The sequence below is a fragment of the Triturus cristatus genome, chromosome 11 (assembly GCF_964204655.1).
Source record: "Triturus cristatus chromosome 11, aTriCri1.1, whole genome shotgun sequence".
Classification (NCBI taxonomy): Eukaryota; Metazoa; Chordata; class Amphibia; order Caudata; family Salamandridae; genus Triturus; species Triturus cristatus.
In genome coordinates, this window is record NC_140594.1 from 916,504,037 (window position 1) to 916,529,311 (window position 25,275).

General features: G+C 42.4%; 2 protein-coding genes across 20 annotated transcripts in view; one reads left to right on the forward strand and one right to left on the reverse strand.

Annotated features, from left to right (window-relative positions):
• Positions 1 to 25,275, reverse strand: part of MBNL1 (muscleblind like splicing regulator 1) — a 498,242-nt gene that overhangs the window by 302,360 nt on the left and 170,607 nt on the right. The gene's annotated exons all lie outside the window — the stretch shown is intronic.
• On the forward strand, positions 2,666 to 4,725 carry LOC146785606 (uncharacterized). Of its 2 annotated transcripts, none has more exons than XM_085634845.1 (2): positions 2,666 to 3,316; positions 3,433 to 4,725. In XM_085634845.1, the coding sequence occupies exons 1-2, from the start codon at positions 2,666 to 2,668 to the stop codon at positions 4,081 to 4,083; spliced, it is 1,302 nt and encodes a 433-aa protein (XP_085490971.1). In that variant the 3' UTR covers positions 4,084 to 4,725. The 2 variants fall into 2 exon arrangements, with proteins under 2 accessions (XP_085490971.1, XP_085490972.1); XM_085634846.1 differs by having other exon boundaries at positions 4,144 to 4,725.

Below are 25,275 nucleotides of genomic sequence, written 5' to 3' on the forward strand. Positions count from 1 at the left end.
ATGAGGAAACACGCACATTTTAAAATCTGCTGCCTTACATACAATGCCTTGAAGGGTCTTACATGCAGTGGTGGTAAGGCTTTCTCCTATCTCGCCCCCTTGTACTGGAACAAGCTCCCTCTTCACGTCCGTTCCTGTCCCAGTTACTGTAAATTCAGAAAACAACTTAAAGCTCATCTAGTCTAACTACCCCCGCGTGTAATTTCTGTTCCTGACCCGCTTTCGGCGCCGAGATGCCCCAGGGTGATTTCCGCACTATTTCAAGTCGATTTAATATAACAAAACATGTATTAAGAAAAAGGGTTTTTATGTCACAATATTTTTCATCCATTTTTTACATAAGTGTTGATGTGTTGTGTTTCAGCGCTTGTAATGACTAATCTTCTTGTTGAGTTTTTTTTTAATGTTTAATTGTATTGAACTTTTATGGTGTTATTGCCGAATAAATGATGAAGGATGATCATATGTAAAGAGTATATAAATATTACAGGTGTACATAGCAGAATACATTTTTTATTACCATTGTTCAGTGTAGTGGTGAAGTCTTCATTGATTGACGTTGCTGGTCTGCTTCCTTAACACCAGTAATGAGGAGCCTATTACTATTCAGATCAACAAATATAATTTAATCTATGCTAGTTTTAACTTGTGGGTAATTGTTAACACACCATAATACATGGGGCTAATCCATACATTGTAGGAAAATCACACTGAACATGCCCCATTGTTATTAGAGTTGTTTTCCTCTGTCAGATTATTATTTGATACATGTTGTTAGAAAGTATGTTGTGTTTTCTCATATCAGTTACACTGCACTGTATTAATAAATGTGTGAATTAGGAGCTCATTCATGCACTTACTCCAAAGAACATGTTATTGAGACAAGTTTATTATCCCTGCAATCACATAAACAGGATATTTTACATTGTGAGTGGTATTAGAAAATGTGGGTATTTATCAGTCCCGTCAGGGTTGGTGCTTCCTAAAATGTTGAAATGGGACCTGCCTGTTTATTGAGTTTTTCCTAAAATATGATATGGGGAATCTGTGAATTGCAAAACTATCTTTCCATATTAATCTACAATTTAGACTTTGCAGCTAGAAGTGAGTTTACTGGTAGGCCACACTGCTTGCTTGTTTTCGTGCAACAGGTTGTCCTGAATTTTAGGGTTTAGCATACACTCACCATCCTGGTAATCTGAATTACAAGGCCCACCTAAAGCCACTTTCATTTATCTTTTGTATGCCCAGTGCTTAAAGTTACTTCTACAATCTTAATTTTTGTCAGTCTGACATAGTCGAAATGCCATCCCATTAAAGCTTGAAGGAGGACAATTCGCCATTCCGCAGACAGAAAATTATCTTGGTATTTTCATGAACACAAGTATGTTAAGTTCTGGCAATTACTTAAAAAACATTTAAACCACAAAAGTGCAGATTTAGATGTTGTCAACATATACTGCTGCACATATTTATTCATTTTCAGACTCCTGTATTGTGTTGGCCAAGGAAGTTCTAACATAATGAATTGGAGGGCTCGAACAGAAGAAAGTTTTGGGAGAAAATTATGGGTATTTGCCCCCAACAAACGGAATGAACAACTGCATTAACATGATTAATTGCCTATGCATAGGCTTCCATAAAACATTTTGCATGTTATATTTGCTGTTTCCTGGGACTTAGTTTGTGCAGGTAGCATTTTAGGGGAGGCAGAGTTTGAACATAGTTATGTAGTTTTTCACTCAAAGATACCTTTGGATTGCATCCTTTGCGTTACTTTTAGTAGCAAACTACACAGAATGGTGAATAGAAATAGAATGACTCGCAAAATCTGCTGTGGTCTTTAGGGAAGTGTTCGAGTCCAGGTGAGGCCATCTTAGCCTTCTATCAATTAAAAGTAACTAAACTGAGTACTAATTGAATGAATGATATTACACAAGGGCTTTCAACCTTTTCTGTAGTATGAGCTACTTCTGATCAGGGAAAATCATCGTGAGCTACTGAAGGCTAAATAACTCGCACATTTTTACCAGACACGCCCCGCACAGTTTCAAGACTAATGTCCAAAGAGCCAGATACTATTGTTTGTAAAAAATACTTTGACTAGGGGCACTGTGACAGTGCTGCGATGTGTGTCATTGAGAGCCTGGTCTTTGGGATGTATGAACATGTGTACATATGAATGGGATATATGTGTATGGGTGGCTGAGGGTCTATGTCAAATGTACTTATGGCACAGGATTACCTTTTGCCATATGTTGAACCGTTACATGTAAGTAGTATAGGTTGTATACTACTCGTCACCATGTATTTTCGCTAATTGGATGTGACAGGTGGCCACGCCCCTTTGACCACGCCCCTTTGGTCCGTGTGTCTATATTGGACGCGTTCCAAGTCTGATTTTAATCGGGGTTTTAATCGGTCCTTATAACGTATTGATAAGATTATAGCATTTTATTGTTTTATAGGTCGTTATTTTGTGAATCATGGCTTATAAAATGATACGGCGATGAAATAAAAAAAAATAAATAAAAAAAAAAGCGTATAAAACGATAAGTTAGGATTTGTGAATCAAGGCTTATAAAATGATACGGCGATGAAATCATAAAGCGTATAAAACGATAAGTTAGGAATTGTGAATCAAGGCTTATAAAATGATACTGCGATGAAATCAAAAACGTATGAATCGACCACGCATGCAGGAGGGTTGCTAAGAAGTGGGGGTAGTGTGAAATACGAGTCTACAAACATACCGCGGGGCGTGTCTAGTATGTTCACAGAGGATATAAGCCAGCATTCCGAGGACCGTGTGTTAAGAAACCCCCGCTTTTTGCCGACAAAGAAAAGCTCGAGCTTTAAGACAACTTTGAGAATGTCTTGCTCTAGCGTGGAAGCGGGACCCCTTGGAGAAACTATAACAGCGATGCTGAAGGAAGCGGCAAATGCTGCAGACGACGCTGCAGAACTCGACGATAGTGATAAGGAAAATTGCGCGCCAACAACGCCTGCGGGTACTACGTCGGAGATGTCGTCGGCGATGCTGAATAAAAAGCCCGAGACAGACGTCGAGGCATCGGCTATGCCGAATATAAAGCCCGAGACCGGAGCCTGCGAAGAGGCGGTTGGTGGCGTTGCTAAAATGGCGAGCAATACCTCCGATGCTACAGACGGCGGTGGAAGAGCGGAACCAAGTGAAGATGACGAGGGTATTGACCTGCAAGAGCCTGAACCCGAGGACTCCAGCGACTGTACAGAGATGGATTCCGGAGAAGAATCTGTAAACGAAACAGAAAAGTGCGAAGTTGGAAAACGAAAAGTAAGTACGAACCGCAATTTTTCGGCAAATCCTCTGGGGTGTTTAAGAGTGTGATGATGAGGCGTGTAGTTGTGAGGAAGGCTGAGGTCGAAAAACCCCTTTTTTCTTTTTATCAGCAAAAGAGAGGAGGAGGAGCCCCAGGCGACAAAACCGCTAGCACGACTATGGAAGTCACACAGCCATCGCTACGTTTTTCATGTCTCTGCTGCTCAAGACAGAAAAAACTTGCCGTAACGCATAAAAACTGCAGCTGTAAGCGCTTAGACGCAATTGTACAATTTTGTCGTGGTGAAAGTTGGAGCACGGATCGATATCGCGGACTTTTGACAGCGATAGCCGCGATCATAAAATTGTGCTTAAAGGCGGGGTGGTACGACGAATGCGAAGGTTGTAAAATTGACGACCCGAGTCAGTTGCATCACGACTGTCTCACGACGGGTGATGAATATGAAGACAGTTTGATACGGAAACTATGTTACAAGCTGGACCCCTATAAGATTATGGCGACGTTGGGGGCGGTCTATGGCTTGAAAGAAATGTCAGTACCCGAAGATTGTAGTAAGATGATTGCGAATGTTTTAAAGTATATTAAGAGAGTACAGTCCCCATCAGAGCATGTGAAAAGTATGTATGAAGCGGGTGATGAAGACATACGCTTGATAATGAAACAGCATTTGAGAAGGAAGAATTACCGTAGATATTTTAAGATCAAGTATCTTTACAGGAGTTTAAAACCGAGGAACATGACATTTCTTAATGTAGAGTAAATGAAAACATGATGATCTTCGCGATTGCTACTATTATGTATGTGTGTTTTTCCGTTGCAGGAAAGTGTGTTTCGACACATGGTTGAGATCGGCGTGCGACCGAGCGTTAGATGCCTGGAAGACGCTTTTTATTTTCTGATCAGAGCAAAGATGGCGTACCCCAAACCAGTGTTTCGCCCGACCGCGCTATGTCGTAACAAGCGATGTGAAATCATCGAAGAGCTTGAAAAAGAACTGGGTCAGAAACCTAGAGGCTTTTACGACGTTGAAAAGAGCAAAATCTTCTTGGGCGCTGACGACGTGCTCGAAGATTGCATCGACAATTATATCAGGCGGACATTTTGCACCCTAGGAACTACTCTGAATAAGAAACAGTTTTTCAATTTCATGAATACAATATCTGATTTGTTTTGTCGAGCCTTCTTGAAGGGGCGTGGGGAGGATGTAAGAAGACTGGTACCGTTCATAGCTAGCAAAATCCAAATATTGATTCTACGTCACGAGTTTTTGAGAGCATTGTGTTAAATATCTATGTTTTTATCGTTATTATCGTTTATAGCGCTGTACATTCCTATATTACCAGTTTAAATCATACACTGTTTAATTCGTGTGTTATTAAATAATCTACTATTGTAAAATAAACCGGCTTCTAGTTCTGATTATTTGATAAAGAAAAATAATAAAACAAAAGTGAATTAATAGAATAGGGGGGCGGGAGTAGGGGTTGCGGTATTTTAGTTCAAGAAGCGCTACGATGCAGAAGCTTTTCAAAAGAGTTTATTACAACCCCTCGAAAGTTGGTAGTTTTGGCGGTGTAGAAGCCTTGTACAAGGAGAGCAAAATCCACAACGACGGTGTTAAAAGAACACAGGTACGCGACTGGTTATCGGGCGAAGATGCCTACACGCTACATAAGGGGTCAAGAAAGCGCTTTCAAAGACGGCGTGTGATAGTCAGCGGCTTAAATCATCAATGGCAAGCGGACCTTCTAGACGTCCGTGAACATGCCGCGGTTAATGATGGTGTAAAATTTATATTAACGGTGATAGACGTACTGTCAAAGTATGCATTCGCCGTTGGCCTGAAGGAAAAATCGGGGAGCTCGGTCACAAAAGCCTTTGATTACATTTTCAGCAGCGGGAGAATTCCTAAAAAGTTACAAACAGATAGAGGAAAAGAGTTTGAAAACAAGACGCTAAAAGCTCTGCTGAACAAGTATGGTGTAAAACATTTTGTTACAAACAACGAAGTGAAGGCGGCGATTGTAGAAAGATTCAACAGAACTCTCAAGGCACGAATTTGGCGGTATTTTACAGCGTACAACACATTTCGTTATATAGATCGTTTACAAGATTTTATTGAAAGTTACAATCATAGCTATCATAGAACCATTAAGACGTCCCCTGTAGAAGTATCCCCGCAAAATGAGTTGAAAATTTGGAGAACTGTGTACGGGTCCGTGTTCACCAACAACCCTGTTTCAAAAAACACGCTCAAAAAAGGTGATCATGTTAGGGTATCTAGATGCAAGGGGGTATTTCAAAAGGGGTATGAGCAGACTTTTACAGATGAGATCTTTGTGATAGACAAGATTTCCAAGCATTCAGGCGTTACAGTTTTTAACTTAAAAGACTATGCTGGGGAGGAGGTCGAAGGGTGTTTTTACAAAGAAGAGCTGCAAAAAATAAAACAGGATCAAGATCGTGTGTACCGTATTGAGAACGTTTTGGCAAAGAAGGGGCACGGGGCACAAAGACAGTGCCTAGTTAAATGGCGGGGATGGCCTGATAAATTTAATAGTTGGGTCTCTGAGAGTGAATTAAAGGATATACAAAGTCTACAACAGCGGATATAGGCATTTAGGTACCGCGGAAGCGCCATGGAGGTCGGACCTTTTTATCTGACGCTCCCGAGTAACGCGTCTTTGGACACTTTCCCTAATAACAAAATTTCAAATTTTACGGTGAAACTAGCAAAACCTATTCATCTACAAGGAGATTGGGAGGTGGCCCTAACAGAAATTCAGTACCCGCACACGTGGGACACTTTTGAAACAGAGGATGTTAGATTTACGGTGGTACGCAAGAAGGAAAGCGCCCACGAACTTTCTTTCCCGCCGGGGCACTATGACAACATACGAGACATTGTAGAAGTAATGAATAAATCCATTGGTAACATATCGGAACTTGTTGACCTTAGATTAACGTATGAACCACGACTTCGAAAAGTGCAGTTGAGGAATGCTCAAGACTATGGTATTTTGGTGCGTGAAAAACTGGGGAGAGTGTTGGGGCTGACGCCTAACGTTCACCACTCTTCATCAGCGGGGAAAGCCTACACGGATGTACACGGCGGATTTTATATGATGTTTGTATACTGCGACGTGATAGAGCATCAGAGAGTGGGGGATAGCTACGTGCCTCTCCTCCGGTGCGTGGAAATCACAGGCAAGAATAATAGCATGATAAACATCATTTACACCAAAAGAGATTATGTACCGATCAGCAAAAAACATTTTCACACAATAACTTTGGAACTGAAGGACGATTTGAACACTAATATAAGATTTAAAGTGGGTAAAGTCATAGCGAAGCTTCATTTCAGGCCGCGACGTGGTGAAGTGTACTAGAATAATGATTTTACCTGAAAATTACGGCGACGCGTCGCTCTATAGGGATTACTATAGAGCACAAGCCGGCTCAGGCCTCCCGGGGTTCCACGGGGCACCTATTATGTACGGGGCGGGTGTTGGCGGTATATTCAGAAGCCTTTTCAGAAAAGCAGTACCGCTTTTAAGAAGAGGGTTCCAGTTGGTAAAACCGCACGTGAAAACCGCTGCAGCAAATATTGCCCGAGACGTCGCAGGGCACGTTTCGGGGGCGGTGATGAAAAAGTTTACCAAAACGGGTCAAGAAGGCTCAGGTTTAATCTATCTCGAAAGAGGAAGGAAGAGAAAAAGGGGTGTATCACTAAGGGGGCCGCCCGCGTTCCTTCAAAGCGTTGTGAAGCGCCGGCGACCGGCTCAAAAGAGTTCGCTTAAGACCCGGAGAAGACACGGAAAAAAACGAGTCTCTAAGGGCAACATATTTTAAATCGGACCATGGCCTCCGTCCCTTGCGGTTCCCAGGAATGCACAAAGTCAGAGTTGGACCTATTCCAAGTACCACCAACGCAAACCAGCATTGAAAGTTCTCTATATGTCGAAGTACCGCCACTTTCAGCCCTGTCAGACACAGCCCCCTTAGAGTTCTTCATAGCTCGGTCGGATGACTACCTGGACCTTTCAGCTACCCTGATTTATCTGTCGTGCAAAATTACTAACGCAGACGGATCCGATTTGGACGCCGCAGCCCGAGTGGCGTTTTCTCCATACCCCATAGCCTCACTTTTTAACCAACTGGATGTGAGCCTCGGCGACCGGCTCATCAGCCAGTCAAACAACACGTATCCATACAGGGCTTATCTCGAAACGGTACTTAATTATGGGGACCCCACTTTAAAACGCCAACTTTCTGCAGGTCTCTTCTACAGAGACACCGCTGGAGAGCACGAGGACACAACTTTAAACGGTGCTAACGCGGGATTTAAGAGCAGAGCTAGCTTTACAGCCCGAAGTCGTAAAGTGGAACTGATTGGGCAATTACACTGCGATTTATTTTTCCAAGACAAATTAATGCTTAACGGTCTAGATGTGAAGATTAAACTGATTCGAAATAAAGACACTTTTTGCTTAATGAGCGGCGACGCAGAAAATTACAAAGTGCATATCTTAGCGGCGTCACTATTTGTGAAACGTGTCAAAGTGAGCCCGGTGGTGCGTTTAGCTCACGCCGAGACTCTGTTAACCAGTAATGCCAAGTACCCCATCGAAAGAGTGGAGCTCAAAGTGTTCAGCATCCCAGCCGGTGCGCTACTATCGAATACTGAGAATATTTTTTTCGGATTTTTGCCAAGAACTGTAATAGTAGCGCTGGTCGATAACGCAGCATTTAGCGGTGAATATGGCAGAAACCCCTTTAATTTCAAGCATTATAATATATCTCACAGCAGCCTCTCCGTAGACGGCCAAGCTATACCGGCAAAACCATACACGCCGTCATTTGGAACTGGGGGTGTGGCTAGAGAATATTTGGGTGTGCTGCAAGTTGCTGGGAAGTACGCATCAGACCGACCCTTCTTTGTGGATCGTGTAGAGTATTCGAAAGGCTATTCTATGCTGGCTTTCGATCTATGCCCTGACAACGACGTGGATGGCGGCCATTTTTCGATACAAAAATCAGGCAATGTACGTCTGGAGCTCCGTTTTAGCGCCGCTCTACCGTCTACTATAAACCTTCTGATTTACGCTGTCTTTCAGAATGTTATACAGATTAACCATAGGCGAGAGGTGCTAATCGACTATATGTGATGAATACGTGGCAACTGGAACGTTTTCTCGCCAAAGACGAGACGGCAAAACATTCATTTTTAGGTGTATTCGCAGCTGACACTCTACCAATGTATCTGGGTAATCGCCAGCGACCGCTTCATTTAATAGTCAATACAGACGGTAAAGATCAAAGGGGTCGACACTGGTTAGCAATATTTCTAACAGAAAAGGACTCTGAGTTTTTTGACTCCTATGGCGTGCCACCAAACAGTTATCTGTACCCCAATACCATATGGCAATTTTTAAAAAGAAACACTTCAGGCCTAATAACATTTCATGAAAACCAGATTCAGGATGATGTATCATTTACCTGCGGGGCACATTGTTTGTTTTATTTATTTCATAGATGCCGTGGTGTAGACTTTGAAAGCATTTTAAAAATGTATTCAGCTGATTTGAAGGCAAATGATGCTCTAGTAACAAGGTTTGTGTTGAGGCAATTACGCAGATTGAAAAGAGGCCGTGTAAATAACAGACCGATGCAAAATTGTATTTCATTCACTGATAATATACATGTTTACAGTGTTTATGATAACTAGCAGACATCCACAAGGTCTATTTTACGCTCTCATTGGACTTTTAAAATCATATTTGTACCGAACATTTTTACTCTGTGATATAAAATGTATCTAAATAAATTGCATGAAAAAAGCCCTTAACTTTACGTGTCGGTCTGACTTTTTTCAGCACCTAGATGCCACGTTAATGCACCGTGGTTTATATTCATCCTGAAATGCTTAGACAGGCTATTGTCCGCATATGGTGCCTGGTGTGCTGTCGAGGTTTGCAAAAAATCTGAATAAAAAAAGGGGGGCCTAACTTTACGTGTCGGTCTGACTTTTTTCAGCACCTAGCTGCCACGTTAATGCACCGCTGTTTATATTCATCCTGAAATGCTTAGACAGGCTATTGTCCGCATATGGTGCCTAGTGTGCTGTCTAGGTTTGCAAAAAATATGGATAAAAAAAGGGGGGCCTAACTTTACGTGGCGGTCTGACTTTTTTCAGCACCTTGCTGCCACGTTAATGCACAGCTGTTTATATTCAACCTGAAATGCTTAGTGGATTATACCGTTTAATTCTCGACACACGAAGACATACGTGGTATTGTGAGTTGTGGCGGGAAACTGTCGGGTTTTGGGTATAAAAACGTGAGGTCTGCAAGAACATTCAGGCTGGAGCTCTCAGGAAAGCTACGACGCTCCAACCAACGGCGCTGGTGACACCTTCATTCTCCCACCACATCGGGCGCTTGAAAAGCTGAAGCCCCTGAAAGATTTCACCACCTGATGACTGAGCACCGTTTCCATTTATGAACATGTCTGAGGACCAAGAATTGTTGGTAAGAAGATTGTTTTATGTTTTTTATATAATCCTCTAGCTCTTTTTGAAGTTGCGCTTCTATTAGCGTCATCTCTCAAAGGTTAAATGCTTTTTTATCAGGGATGTAAGCTTTTTTTCCGGCTCAGACTGTCACACTAAGACGAATTAGACCGAAGTCCCGGGCAATGTTCTAACATGTGGTTCTAATTAAGTCTTTCGCTCCTCTGTCAAAAGGTTTTAAGCAATAGATAAAATTAGGTGAAACTCGGGGTGTTTTGAATTAACTGTAACTGCTAGTCAGGAACCGTGAAAGATGCATAAAAAAAAAAAAGTGTGTGTGTGTGTGTGTGTGTTTGCGTTTTGTTTTTTTTTTGTTTTGCCGGACCCCGTCTGAAATGCTCTAGCATGTGGTTCTAATTCAGTTTTTCACGTCGTCGTCAAAAGACTTTTAGTACTGTTACAGCAGCTGGCATTTTAAGCAATAGGAAATATGACATGACTCTCGGTGTGTTTAGATTTTGCACATGCTCTTACCTCAAAGACTATCTGCTCATTGATCCGTGTTTTTAAGTCAAGGACTAGTCCGCCTCCTTGCTTTACAGATCATGATTTAATAACGCTCGAGGTCTTAAATAATGTCACTATATAGCCTGGGGCCAGCGAGCCGGGGTTGAGCTGCGGCTTGAAAAGCAGCTAATTTGACAACTAAGGTCTGGGTCTATTTCTGCGGTCGTGTGTGTGTGTGTGTGTGTGTGTGTGTGTGTACTTTTGTTTGCATGAGCTTGTAAATACGTATAGCGGTGCTTTCAAGTAATTTAATTTAAACCAATATAGGAAATGTGTTACAGCTGTTTGCATTTTTGTCTTCGCAGGAAGTGGCCGAGGCGGCAGACGCACTTTTATTCGACACTGCGCTTGAAGGCCCTAATCCTATCGCAGCCAGTCAAATTTGCGGCTTCAGCGCGCATGCTGGTAAGAATTAATTCTCTTTTCTACTGGTAGTATGTTCTACCATAGACCATGCTGATGTGCGCGTGCTTGTGCGTGTGTGTGTGTGTGTGTGTGTGTGTGTGTGTGTGTGTGTGTGTGTGCTTGTGTGTGTGTGTGTGTGTGTGTGTGTGTGTGTGTGTGTGTGTGTGTGCTTGCGCTGCCACTCTCAGTCTAGTTGTAGCACTGATGACTATTGAGGACTCTTCCGACTGTTCATTGCTTGAATTAAAATTGTGTTTTTTGCTCTTACTTAGATAAAACTGATGATGCAATCTCCATCCAACACGTGCAGCAATCAAATACACAACAACCGGTTGTACAAAGGAGTTCAAGGTTGCCGCCTGACGATCTGAAAAGCAAAGGTCAGAAGCGTAAAGAAGCGAGGCGGCGAGGGCCACCACAAACATTGCAGGGTGGTTTTGGGGGGAGTACTGTTGGGGGGCCTGCATTGCATGAGTTTCCACCGGTGTCTGTAAATGGTGGCGGTTTGAGAAAGAGACACTCTGGCTGTAAAGAAAAGGGTGATCAAAAGCGCAATAGGAAAGCGAATGCTAATGATAACAATTCTGCTACTCTACAGACCTTCCAGGTTTCGAATTCAAACACGCCTACCCCTGGTTGCGTTCTCCCCAGCCGAAATTCAGAACAGATTCTAGGTGTCACAACGCACCCTTGCAGCGATACTCCGGTATTAGTGCACCCCCCACCTACTCCTACCCCCAAGTCTCACTCTCAACCATCAAAGAACTTGCATGCGCAACCAGCAAACGCCATTATTCCCCCCGATGAACAAGAAATAATTTCGCTGCTTGACGATGATGACTGTTGGGGGGAAAACGCGAATGTACCCGTTCAACAAAACAGATCAAAAGCAGGGCCAGCTGTACACAGCGAATGCTCCAAGAACCCACGCTCACAAGGGGGGTGTCACACAGATGTTACAATAGGAGGAGGACCCGCCATCACCAGTCCCCCAGTAAGGTTCGCACCAGGTGCTATTCACCATAATTTAAAGACTGAAATTGCCCACAGTGCTGCAGCAAACGGGGCGTCCGCAGCGGCGCTACAAGCTCCTAGACATAACCCCACACCACCCCTAAACATTACCGCAGTAACATCAGCATGCCACGATATTTTACCTTTAATAACAAACCTTAGGGGAAGCACTCTTAACACAGCATCTATCTGCGAAGCTATTATTTTTGCTTTAAGTAATCGTGATACAGTAGCTCAGATACAAGCCATTGAACGCATCAAAGCTGGCATCGTACGTATACAGCAAAATTTAGAGAAATCACTTTCAGCTGCTTTAGTAACTGCTCAAAATCAGCTCGAGACCTCTGTCTCCTCGCGCGCCATAGATGATGTCCTAAGTGTCAAAAAACCACTTAACGTTGAGATAAAGACACCACTTGACCCCCGCAGTGGGGCTGCTGCTGCTGCTGTTAAAGCTTCACTTCCCAGCGACGCGGCTGTACTTCAGGCAATTTACGCCATTTTTCCCCTAATAAATACCCTAGAAGGATTAGGCTTGAACTCTGCACCCGTCAGTTCATCCGTTTTTAATGTTCTACGTGTACAGGAAGCTTCCGGACATATCGGCGGCATAACAGATGTCAAACTAGCAGTAGAGGACGTGATCCAAAATACTCAGACTTCGCTCGCATCTATTTTAGCAGATGCCCAAGCCAACCTTGATTCCTTGAGTCTCGACTCGGGAAACTGATAATGACCCCCAAAGAGCATAGGTCGCCGAGAAGGTCTGAAACTACAGTCGCCAAACGTAAAGAGAAATGGTTAGCCGCTAAAGTAGTCAGAAATCGGTTAGCCAAAAACCTAAAAAGAGCCAAAAACCATTTGAGAAATATACGCCGTAATATTCAAAGCAACAATGGGTATTTACCACCGAGCCCCACGCAGTTAGAGCAAACACCTCAGAGAACAGCTGTCGCTTGCGATAATTCTAGCATCAGTAACAACCCTGCGCCGGTGTTTTTAGAAAGCGTGCGACAATATCAAAGAGTTATCAAAAAATTTAGAGCTATAGAATTTTATGAAGAATTTCGTTTTGTCAATCTTCATCTCATAGATTCTATTAGACTGGCCCTAGAAGCGGTTATTAACTCTATCCAACTGCTGCTGGACCAAATGGCCCCAGACATAGGCCCCAACGATTATGTACAAATTCGCCTGAGCGGCGGTGGTCTGGCTAACTCTTTTTACACTCGCAGGCTACCGCATCACGACCTAGATGCCTCAGATTTCTTAAACAAAATTGTTGACATGATGAATAGCAATGCAGAGATTCTGGGGTCACAAAGTTTAACACTTGTTGTGACTGTGATAAAAAGTAGGGGCGGCGGTGCCAGACGGGCTCTAAATTCTGTATTGTTTACTAAGATCATTCAAAAGAAACGTCGATGGTTGATTGATTTGAACAACACAGCTGGAAATTTGTGCCTGGCGGGGTGTTTGGCAGGGTTATTGGCTCACGGTCAATCTACGGATAGAACGTTGACAGAGCAGGCACAGTTAATGCACGATGCCCTAAACATCCCCCCAGATACGGACGTCTCTTTGCAAGACATAGAAGCATTTGAAAATTACTTGGGTGTGACGATTAAAGTATTATATCACGAAGGCGGCTGGCGTTATTTCACCAGCGGTACCGCCAACAAATCTAAAATTCTGTTTGTTCTTTTACATGAAAGCCATTTTTACGGTGTGAAAGATATAAAAAAATTCCTCGGCGCTAGGTATTACTGCGAATATTGCCATTCGGCCTATACCCACAAATACAATCACTCGTGCGCAGACTTCTGCAAAGCGTGCGTTACGAACGATTGCCATGACATTGCCAACGATCTCCAAAGGTGTCCGCGGTGTCGACTGTTTTGTCGTTCTTCGGAGTGTTTAGAGCGTCATCGTGCTTTAGCCGTGGCGGGGGAGGTGAGCTGTCTCAGCAAAAAGTTGTGTGATTCGTGCGGTCTCTACGGCCCCGAAAGTCATAAATGCGAAGGCCTTGAATGCGGTGTCTGTAAAGCCCGGGTGTTTTCATTTGATTCACATCTCTGCTTTATGAGCAGACTCAAACCGCCGACCAAAACAAATGATTATATATTCTACGATATGGAGTGCCGTCAGGAAAATATCATTCACGAGCCAAATTATATTTTTGCCAGACATATTAATGGTGAGCCTACTTGGGAGTTTTCAGGTCCTACATGCGTCAATGATTTTATCAACACATTCATTACACCCCGATTTCAAAACTATAGTTTTCTCGCACATTTCTCTAAAGGATATGACTGTTATTTTGTAGTGAAAGCTCTAGTGCTTGAAAAGGTGGCAATGTCACTGATCACTCAGGGAGGAAAGCTCATGTGCGTTACAACCAAAGTACTCAATATCAGGTTTATAGACTCTATAAACTTTTTGCCCATGAAACTCAGTAAACTTCCACAGGCAATGGGTTTCCAAGAGTCTAAAGGGTATTTCCCGCATTACTTTAACACTTTGCAGAACCAAAAATACGTTGGTGCTATGCCCTCAGCAGAATTTTACGGTGTAAACTATATGTCACCCTCTGAGAAAACAGAATTTGTGTCCTGGTATGAATCGAACAAAGATCGGGAGTTTGATTTCCAGAAGGAGCTGTCTCATTACTGCCAACAAGATGTGAACATTTTAAGAGAGGCGTGTATCCGCTTTAGAGAAGGCGTCATTGCCATGTCTAGCAAGCAAATCTTGGTGAACCCGGGTCAGGCCAATGAGTATGCCTATGTTGACTTCATCGACCCCTTTCAGTACATCACTTTAGCTTCAGTCTGCTTGGCGATGTTCAGATTTTGTTTTTTAAAACCTTACACATTAGCGTTGCTACCTCGTGATAATTATCACAGACAGCAAAAGAGATTCTCAACACCCGCTATTCAATGGTTGATGTATTTGGAATACAGTGAAAAAATCACCATCCGTCACGCTTTGAGGGGCGGGGAGCTTAAAATTGGGTCCTATTTTTTAGATGGTTATGCCAATATTGACGGGGTCCCTACTGCCTTTGAATTTAATGGTTGCTTTTTTCACGGCTGTCCAATTTGTTACGCCGGAAACGATTTTAATAAGATGACCGGTTGTACATATGGTCAGTTGCTTAACCGCACAACTATTAAACAGGAGTTTTTAAAAAGACGCGGCTTCAACGTCAGAAGTATTTGGGAACACGCGTGGCGTGAGCAGTTAACATGTAATCTAGATCTGCAGACTTTTAGCAAGGATCGTGACTTACCCGAGCCCTTGAAACCGCGTGATTCTCTCTACGGAGGACGAACCAACGCCGTTACTCTTTATCGAAAGGCCTCTGGTGATGAAAAGATTTTTTACTATGATTTTACCAGCTTATACCCCTTTGTTAACAAGACAAAAGTCTACCCTGTGGGACATCCTAAGATCCTTTATAAAGATTTTGGAGCCCCTCAAATGTATTTCGGTCTAATCAGATGTAGAATTCGTCCGCCTAGAGGACTTTTTTTCCCGGTGCTTCCTTACAGATTCGAGGGAAAACTATTATTTACCCTGTGCCGCTCCTGCACAGAAGCCAGACAGACCTTCCGGTGTGATCACTCTGATGACGAACGTGCTCTGACCGGCACCTGGTGCACCGTAGAAGTGAATGTAGCTCTGAAAAAAGGCTATGTGATAGATCGCATTTATGAGATATGGCATTTTGAAAATGTTTCTAGTGATCTGTTTACCGACTACATCAACTTGCACCTTAGAGACAAGCAAGAAGCTTCGGGTTACCCCCAGTGGTGTAGTGATAATGCCGAGAAACAGAAGTACCGGAGGGAATATTTTCAGAAAGAGGGTATTCGATTGCGCTCTAATAAAATCCATGTGAACCCCACTAAAAGACAGATTGCTAAACTGTTTCTCAACTCTCTATGGGGAAAACTGGGGCAGAGAGAAGACCGCTCAGAAACTACTCTAGTGACAGAGCCGGATGAATTTGATCAGTACTTTTTTACTTCCTACTGCGAGGTGTCATCTTGCGAGTTCATAGATGATGATACCGCTTGTGTGTGTTGGCGGTATACCAAAGAACATTACCCGCCTTCATGCAACGCTAACATATTTATTGCCAGTTTCACCACCGCTTATGCTAGATTGGAGTTGTACAAGCTCCTGGAGTTGCTTCAAGACCGCTGTCTTTACCACGACACAGACTCTGTGATTTTTGTGAGCAAAAAGGGCGATGTTAACCCTCCGGTGGGTGACTATCTGGGGGAACTCACTAGCGAAACACCTCCCGATGAACACATCACAGAGTTTGTTTCAGCCGGCCCCAAAACCTACGGTTACCGCTTATCAGGCGGTAAAATCTGCTTGAAGGTGAAGGGGATCACCCTCAATGTTCAGAACCGCGAAAAAGTAAATTTTCAAAACTTAAAAGAGCTGGTCACTCAATATGCCAAGCACGCCGAAAGAGGTGAATGTGTTCCAGAAGATGAAAGCTTAGTAGTGCAGCACCCCTGCATTGTGAGAATTAAAAAACGTTGGGATATTGAGACACGCCCGCTTCGCAAAACGTTGAGGGTTGTATATGATAAGCGCGTTCTTAAAGAGGACTATAAAACCCTGCCCTACGGCTTTTAAGAGTTATGCAGCCTCTGTGTTAACACGGGGCTAGCGAGAAAAAGGACTTTCCGCTTTTGGTGTGTATAGTTTATTAGAGGTTGTTTAAAGTATGGATATTAGATTGCAACATCCGTTCTCATGCATCCTCGCAGGTCCTTCCAATTCTGGTAAAAGTTACTTTGTAAAAAAACTTTTGGAAAATGCGCATCAAATGCTGACCCAGCCACCCACCAACGTAGTGTGGGCCTATTCCTGTTGGCAGCGGCTCTATCAAGAACTCGCGCTAAAGCTTCCACACCTCAAATTTGTCGAGGGGCTCCCCGCCGCCTTAAATGATGACATTTTATTTCCACCCTCTAGTGTTAATATGTTAATTGTAGATGATCTAATGGCCTCTGCTTGTGACAGCGGTGAAATTGAAAAAGCTTTTACTCAGTATGTTCACCATCGTAATCTTAGCATTTTATACATTGTGCAAAACGTCTTCTGCCAAGGTAAGAGCTCACGAACCATCGCTCTGAACACCAAGTACATGGTGCTTTTCAAAAACCCCCGAGACAAGCTTCAAATAACGACTCTAGCCAGACAGATGTACCCGGGTCGCTCTAGTTTCTTTCTAGAAGCCTTTGAGGACGCCACTCAGAGCCCCTATGGGTATCTTTTTGTAGATTTAAACGCCGGCACGCCGGAGGATTACAGATTAAGGACCGGGCTTTTCCCACCGGATCTTCCTGTTGCTTATACTCTAAAAAAGTCCTACCCGGCTATAAAAAGAAGATAAATAAAAAGCAGCGCTCCAGTTTAGAGCTCCAACACACTCATGACCATGTCCAGCCGGATAGCGCGCAATCTAGCTCTTTTAAGACTGTTGGTTTCATCATCCCCACAACAAAGGAAAGCTCTTCTATGCTCCGCGTCTGACGATTTAGTAGCAGCGATATCGGAGATAGCCCTAAATACCTTGAAGGGCAATGTCCCTTTGAGTCCTCAACAGATCCGAGTGCTTAAAAAGAAAAGTAATCTTGTTAAAAAACTGAGCAATAAGAGGATCTCTATTAAAACAAAAAAAAGTCTTGTCAAGCAGTCTGGGGGCTTCATAGGATCGCTGCTAGGCATTGCTATCCCGCTTCTCTCGGGCCTGCTGCGCCGCCGGTGATGGCTCACATTGAAAAAATGTATCTCGTTCCTAAACATCAGCTAGACAGAATGCGGAGTCCCCCAAGCGCTGATACCGACATTAGAAAATCAGCCACGGATCTGTTGGACGCTGAGATGCGCGAAATTCTTCATCGTAGTGATTTACCGGTGCACGAGAAAGCTAAGCTTTATACCGCTATCCTTCAAAAGTATCTGAACTTTGTCCATCATGGTAAAATGGAAAAAGAGGGCCTGACTTTATTCATGCCTGAAAGTCAAGAGCCACCCGTTTCACCGGTCAGAGAGCCAGAATCACACGCCTTTAATCTAGTTAATGAAATCCTTGACAACGTTAACCCCCGGCACAAAAAGAAAGCAGAATTACTTCTTAATAAAATTCATCAAAATAAAGACATCGCTTTCTGGAATGATAAGGGGGAACTTCTTTATAAAGGTAATGTTATACGTGGTTCAAACCTGCATGATTTGATCAGAGGCGCCACCCAAACACACTCTTTTGCAAATAATAAAGCGCCTGTCGGTTGGGATGCCTTCATGCAGAGCCTAGCAGAACTGAACATTCCGACATCGGTGCTAGGAAATGGTGGTCATCGTATCCACTTAGAAGATTTAAAGAACAACGCCGTTGCACCATTTGTTATCCCTTCTCCCCCCGCATCACCATTTTCACTGACCCCTCGAAGAGCACCGACGCTTGCCCTCCGTGATACCGCTGACAATGCTCACGAACCCGTAACAACACACGGCCAAGCACTCCCGCCAAAAAAAAGAAAACACTTCGCGAGATTGCCATGGTTGTCTGTTTAGCACCCGTGACTTATAATAGAGACCTATGCTTTTTACTGGGTAACTAAATATTTTTTTATGTAAATACCTCATCTGTATCACAACATATAGTTTTTGTATAATTTTATGCCCGGTGGCCATACTGCGTATTACTGGTTGATGTTAATACGCTATGGTTTCTTGATTTTTATGTACATCATTTTGTTTTCAGTGTTGATACTGTGATTTATATGCCAAGGTGCATAATGTATTTGCTAACTACGGCTACCTCATTATTCAACTATAAGCTTAAATATGTGAATTCTATATTTATATATGTATTATCGCTATCCGTGATTATTATAAGTTAACAACGATAAGCTGTGATTCTTCTTTTAAAAAATGTATGTAACTTCCGCATATTTGATGTCTGCTGTTGATACTGTGATTCATATGTCTTGGTTTATAATGTATTTGAGAACTACCGCTACCTCACTATTCAACTATAAGCTTGACTATGTGTTTTCTATACTTTACAAATGTTTTATAGCTATCTGTGATTATTACCGGGTACCAAAAATATGCTGTGATTCCTTTTTTAATGTAACTTCCGCAGATTTTATGTGTGCTGTTGATACTGTGATTTATATGCAATGGTGCATATTATATTTGATAACTACCTCTACCTCATTATTCAACTATAAGCTTGATTTTCTTTTTTTTTTCTATTGTCACTAAATGCTGTCAGTATATGTAATTCCATATAATGAAACTGTAATTACATAAAATGTGATTTTCTGTTATGTAAAAAATGGTTTCAATTAAATTGTAAATATTGACCCAAAATAAAACTTCTCCGAGCTTTCATTTTACATTTAATAAAAGCAATTTGTTCTAAAACGCGTTATTATTCTTTTCAATAATGTGATGATGGGAAATGTATAAAATATCATTTTAATTCGTAGCTGCACCCCATATATCCGATTACTGAGCCCCCATAAACACGCCTAAAGCAAGACATGCCCGGGCATGCCTGGTCGATTTATACGTACTGAGTCCCCCATAAACATGCCTAAAGCAAGACATGCCCGGGCATGCCTGGTTGTTTTACACGCTTTATGATTTCATCGCCGTATCATTTTATAAGCCTTGATTCACAAATCCTAACTTATCGTTTTATACGCTTTTTTTTTTTATTTATTTTTTTTATTTCATCGCCGTATCATTTTATAAGCCATGATTCACAAAATAACGACCTATAAAACAATAAAATGCTATAATCTTATCAATACGTTATAAGGACCGATTAAAACCCCGATTAAAAGCAGACTTGGAACGCGTCCAATATAGACACACGGACCAAAGGGGCGTGGTCAAAGGGGCGTGGCCACCTGTCACATCCAATTAGCGGAAATACATGGTGATGAGTAGTATACAACCTATACTACTCATGTAAACCATAAACATACAACCATTTTTTTGTGAATGGGAAGAATTTAAAGTGCAGGAAAATATTCTACAAAATGTTCAAAGTATGAACCATGTTTATGCATTGAAACATTACCCACTAATAAAAAAATACTATATTTTTCAGTTAAACACATGGCACAGTATCCACTGGCCACTGAGGGCAAGAGGTCTAAAGGTTGTAAATACAACACTTTGAAATGGGAGCAAATCAATATTGAGAGTGAACGTAATCATTAAGGTAACTTTTCCTTTTAATTTTCCCCCATTTAAAAAATTCTGAAAAATTATTTTGTTCTCTTCTACAATATTGAGCTGACAATTTATTTTAAGAGTTAAATACCTCAGTGCTGCTGTTCTTCACCTCAGTGGCCCAGGCAGGGTCATACATCTGACTGAGTACTAGACCCTGCTATCTGCAGCCTGATGAACATATTGGAAAATAAACACAACCTTCCCTTAACTTTAAAAGGAAAATGTGACCCTGTGCTTAGTTAAAAAACAAACGTACGGCTGTGAGCTACACTGAAGGTGTCTGGGAACTGCTAGCAGCTCACGATCTACTGATTGGCGACATCTGTAAAACACCCTAAATTGCTATTTGATTGGATAATCTGACACCGTATCATTAACAGGAGATTGCTATAGAAAAACAGTGCTTAATTTGAGCATTGTGGTTGTAGGTGATAGGCATTTGTCTTTGGACACCAGAGATTTTGTTTCATCATTAGTATTTGACAAAGAGGAATCAAGAGAGAAAGACAAGAATGGGACAAACAATGCAGAATAGAAAGGAAGGACAATAGTGACAGAGGAAACAGCAGGGATGAAAATAGAATCTGTGTGAGAGTAACACATGAACTGTGGGATGTTTTAATAAAAGGCAAGAGGTGGAATCTATATTAGACAAACTTGGTACTTGGTAACCCTGAAATCAGCTGCTATGGTGCATGGCTCCTCAGAAAAACTGTGGGCCTTAGAACTTATTTTTTTTTTTACACATTCCCAGTTTAGAGAACTGTGACAGATTGAGTCAAGGAATGCTGCAAATACCAGTGCGGCATTATTGGAGAAAATTACTGCATAATGGAGGGAGTGCTCTATATTTATTATATCTGGCCTAGAGGAAGCTTTATCAGTCTACTCAGAATCAAGCAGTCTTTAAAATAAGGAATACAAATTGTAAACAAATATACATAGATAGAGGGGTTTTGGATCAGCCCTCTTTGAAGCACATCATCAGCGCTGCCGAATGTAGGGACATTCTGGGGAAATGCTGGTATTCCCAAGGCTTTATAGTCTTGAAACCACCTCACCCCTCTTTCTTCCACCAGCTAATAAGCCCTTGCACCTCTATTTCACTCTTGAAGGATATTTTTCATCCCTGCTGTCAACCTTTATCACTTTTTTTGTCTTTTTCTTCCTGTTTCTTTACCATTTTTGAGGTCTTTCCTAGGCAGCACGCATGCGCTGCCTGGAGGAGACTTCTTGGAATCGATTCGCTTTTGAGGCCAAAAACGTGCACGCATTGCATAGCTTTCAATGGCAACGCGTGCAGGTTTGGCAATTTACTTGCGGGAGCGAGCTTTGAAACCATCTGTTTGTAATTAACTTTCAAACAGATGGTGCCTTTTCTCGCTCCCGCAAGGGAAATGCTGTGTGTGCTCTCGGTCGCACTCCCCCCACCCCTCCCACTTGTTTAGGACTTCTGCTCTGCGCCACACCCACCTCCACATTTCCTAAGCGGGACCCCGCCTCGCTTCTATCAGTGCTACTCTCAGTGCGATGCTGCTTCCTGAACGCCAATAAAATGCAGAGAAGATTGTTTTCTTTTAAACCCTCTTCCATTTGCCACGTGGTTTCTGATAAATGCAGCTCGCTGTTGACTCCTCATGCGGCACTTCATGACATGCTTCGGCATGTTGCCTTTAATGTATCAGTGGCTGGGGTAGGACAGCAGGGGTTTGTTTCTACCTTATGGAGAAGAGCTCGGGCCTGGCCTACTCTTCGGCCTGTCCCTGAAAACGACAAACTGTTACTGCTGTAAATACGAAGTGCCGTGTTTTTTGCAGATCGATCACTTAGCTAGATAACATGCAGTCAAAGCTGCTGGTGCCTGCCTGGGTGAGCTAGCGGGCAGGAGGGCTGAGGTCACTGAAAGTCATTCTGGAAATATCAGTGAGTGTTTATTTGTTTCCGGTTAAAGAGACCGGCAGTTTCACTACTGGGAGTGCTCCACGGACATTCCTGGATAACATAACCAGTCTAAGACTGTTGAGATGGTCGGTCTTTTTACTCTTAACAACCTTCGGTTGATTCAATAATTTCTTTCCTTCGGTGAGTAGATATGTGGTGTGATGGAGCTTCAATATATTTTTGTTCTGTTTTATCAAAATAAATTGGAGCTCATGGCATTTAGATCAAATGTCAGATCTTGGGCATACAGTGTCTTTCATTTATCTCTTGGTGTTGGTTCCAAGTAGTATCATGCCTTATTGGTGAAAGATATGTAAGGGAGATAATGCCTGGGTGTTCTGATTTACCAATCCTAAACATGCCACATACCTAGTTGTATGATTTTTCACACCTCTCTGGATGTGAAAAGGACATCATATCGACAATCTAACGCCCAAAGCACTTTCTTTTTAGGTCTCTCCAACTAGGTAGTGCAAGCTGTATGGCTGCAAAATTATAACTTACAACTTTTGAACATGCTGCACAACATTCACAATGCCTGCTGACGAGAGGCAACTACCTCGAAACACGTGTCCAGGGATGGCTAAATGCAACACATACTTTTTTCTTTTTACACATCGTGGCATAGGCGTACCCGCCGTCGCCACTACATTCACCACAGTCCTTTGGGGCAACTTGCTGGTGTGACGAGCAGTGTGCGACCAACTTGTGTTCAAACATTCACAATGCTCTACAACACATATTGAAAACGTTAACAAAGCCAATAGCTCTGTCTAAACACTTATAAGGCCCCAAAGGTGAGACCTATCGGCTGTGCCAATGCTTGTCACTATTGGTCTGATTCAAGGCCTGATGGTAAAATAGGTTCCATGTCCTTAAAACTGCATAAATGGTGAGCCCCACCTACAAGCATTTACTCAAATTAAGCACTGCTGATCAGTGTCTTGCAGTGTGACATTTTTCCTGATCGCAAGTACACATCTGCTTCAAAAGAAGTGCACTACAGAGCTAGGGCTGGCGAGTCCACACTTTACTTTGCTAATGCTTTTTTTCTCCATTCTTTTTCCTTTTCCCTTATTTAGTTATCCTTTTGTGCTTACAATGTGTTTTGCGGTTACAGTAAGTCAAAGCCAATATACACTTTTCTTTGTGCCAGTAATATTAATATTTCCTTTGATGAGCAAAACCTGTTCTAAATATAACTGCCTGCTAACATGCACCATACTACTCTATAAAAAATGATATACAGGTTTTTTTTTTTTTAGATGTACTTCTTTTTTCCACTCATGTGGCTGCAGGGCAGAGGTAGTGGCATGTTTATTTTGGGTGTGGTCTCTCTCACAAGACTACTGGCTTTTCAGGACATTCGCGCATGCTATTCCTACTTCCATGCAAGGGATTTTAATCAATGGGTCTCAACCATCAGTTTGTTAAACGGTTATTCATATTTTGTTTCCACCCACAATAGCAAACATTTTCTGTCCTTCTTTAAAGTTGCTGTTAAAAAGTGTTTTATGTGGCACAGTAACATAGTAGCTGCTTCTGAATTCAGTGTTTCGTAATCTGATCGTTTCTTCTTGTCTCCTAATTGTAACCTTCATGGAACAACAGAAACCATCACTATTAAAATGCAGTGATTTTTTTTTTGTTTAACATTGTTATGGTAAGAATATGGTTAACACATTTAGGCGACAGCATGTTTTCAATGTTTATTTTTGTGGCAATGTTTTGCATTTAAATGTAAAAATAAATAGATATCCCAACAAGGCCTTGCTTGCCCATTTTGCTTTTCCTTATTATTATTTTTTTTAATGTAAGAGCGAACTAATGCAACACTTTACCACGGCTAGGACTATTGGCGTTGCCAATGCTTGTGTTTGACTGTAATATGAGCTCCGAACAGTTGTCTTTCCTCGGTTTTCCCTTCAGCTCCCTTTCGCCTGCCACGTTCTGCAAAAAAAAAACGCGCTGGCTGCTTGAGCACACACAGGCTTCACAACCGAGTGCTTTGAAAAATATAGTTATTGTTTGCAATTACTACAAGCGAGTGTTTTGTGTGGGGGAGAAAAGCAGCATTGTTGCGCGCTGTGTCCTTTTGGGTGAACGTATTACCAGTCTCAGAGACGGCTCTGTTATTTACCTCACTGTTTTCCACGCTGTGACCTCACACGCCCTCGCTCCGTCCTGCAGACTGCAGTGCGCGGCACCCCCCCTCCCACTTGCAGCGCGCGCACAGAACCGACGTCCGGCTGCAGGGCTGAAACCTACACCGCTGCGCGAGAGTTTTGGGGACTCGCGCCCACCCTGTTTGGGAACTAGACTACCTTGTTTATGGAACACGCAGGGGTCTAATTACAAAGTAACTGCAAAGCTGCCGGATCATAACACATTTCCACAGGAACAGAAACAGTAGCGAGGGATGGAAAGTGAGGCCTCTTGTTGGAAAACTCCAAAGGAAACTGTTGCCAGATAAATACAGCCTAATTTTTTTCTTTTTTTTTTTTAAACGCGGCCCAGAGCGAGAAAGTGGAATAACAGGAAGATTAGTCATTTCTGAAGAAAGAGTGAAGCAGTTGAAACAATATTGCAGAACTCAAAGTTTAAGAGCCGAACGGAAAGAGTCGCATGAAACAATCGTGGTAAATGAGCAGCTATGAAGTACAAAAAAATACCATTTAACCCCTGTGTTTTAAACAGGGGTTACGTCATTTTGGGGCTATGGGAAACATCTACCGAATGAAGTGTTTCTGTTGCACCTGTTTATGCTTGATAGGTTGTCAAGGGCGTTATAAACAAGTTAAAGATTTATCGTTGCCTGCTTCTAATTACAGCCGCTTTTATATCCCTCCTAAAGGTGAAAGATTGTGCCATTTCCGTAGGATCAGAAGCTGCGTTCATCAGGTTGGTGCGGATTTTGTAGCTGGCTTCTTTGGCAGTTGCGTTATAGCTGTATCACACCACACTGCAAGAAATTAGAAAGCTGCAAAATGTGTCTGTTTGTTAAATGAATACCGGGGCACAAATAGAAACCAAACCAGACGTTTCTGTTCACGATATGCAGGGCCACCGGAATTATGCGGCAGGGTTACTAAAACATGCTGGAAAATAAGGTAAATTATGCAGCATAATGTTTACACAGAATAACACTGTCTGTGCCATTTTAACTCTCAAATACTGAAATAAACCTCAGAAAGAGGACCATTCAACCTCTGCAATTGGCCTTCCAGA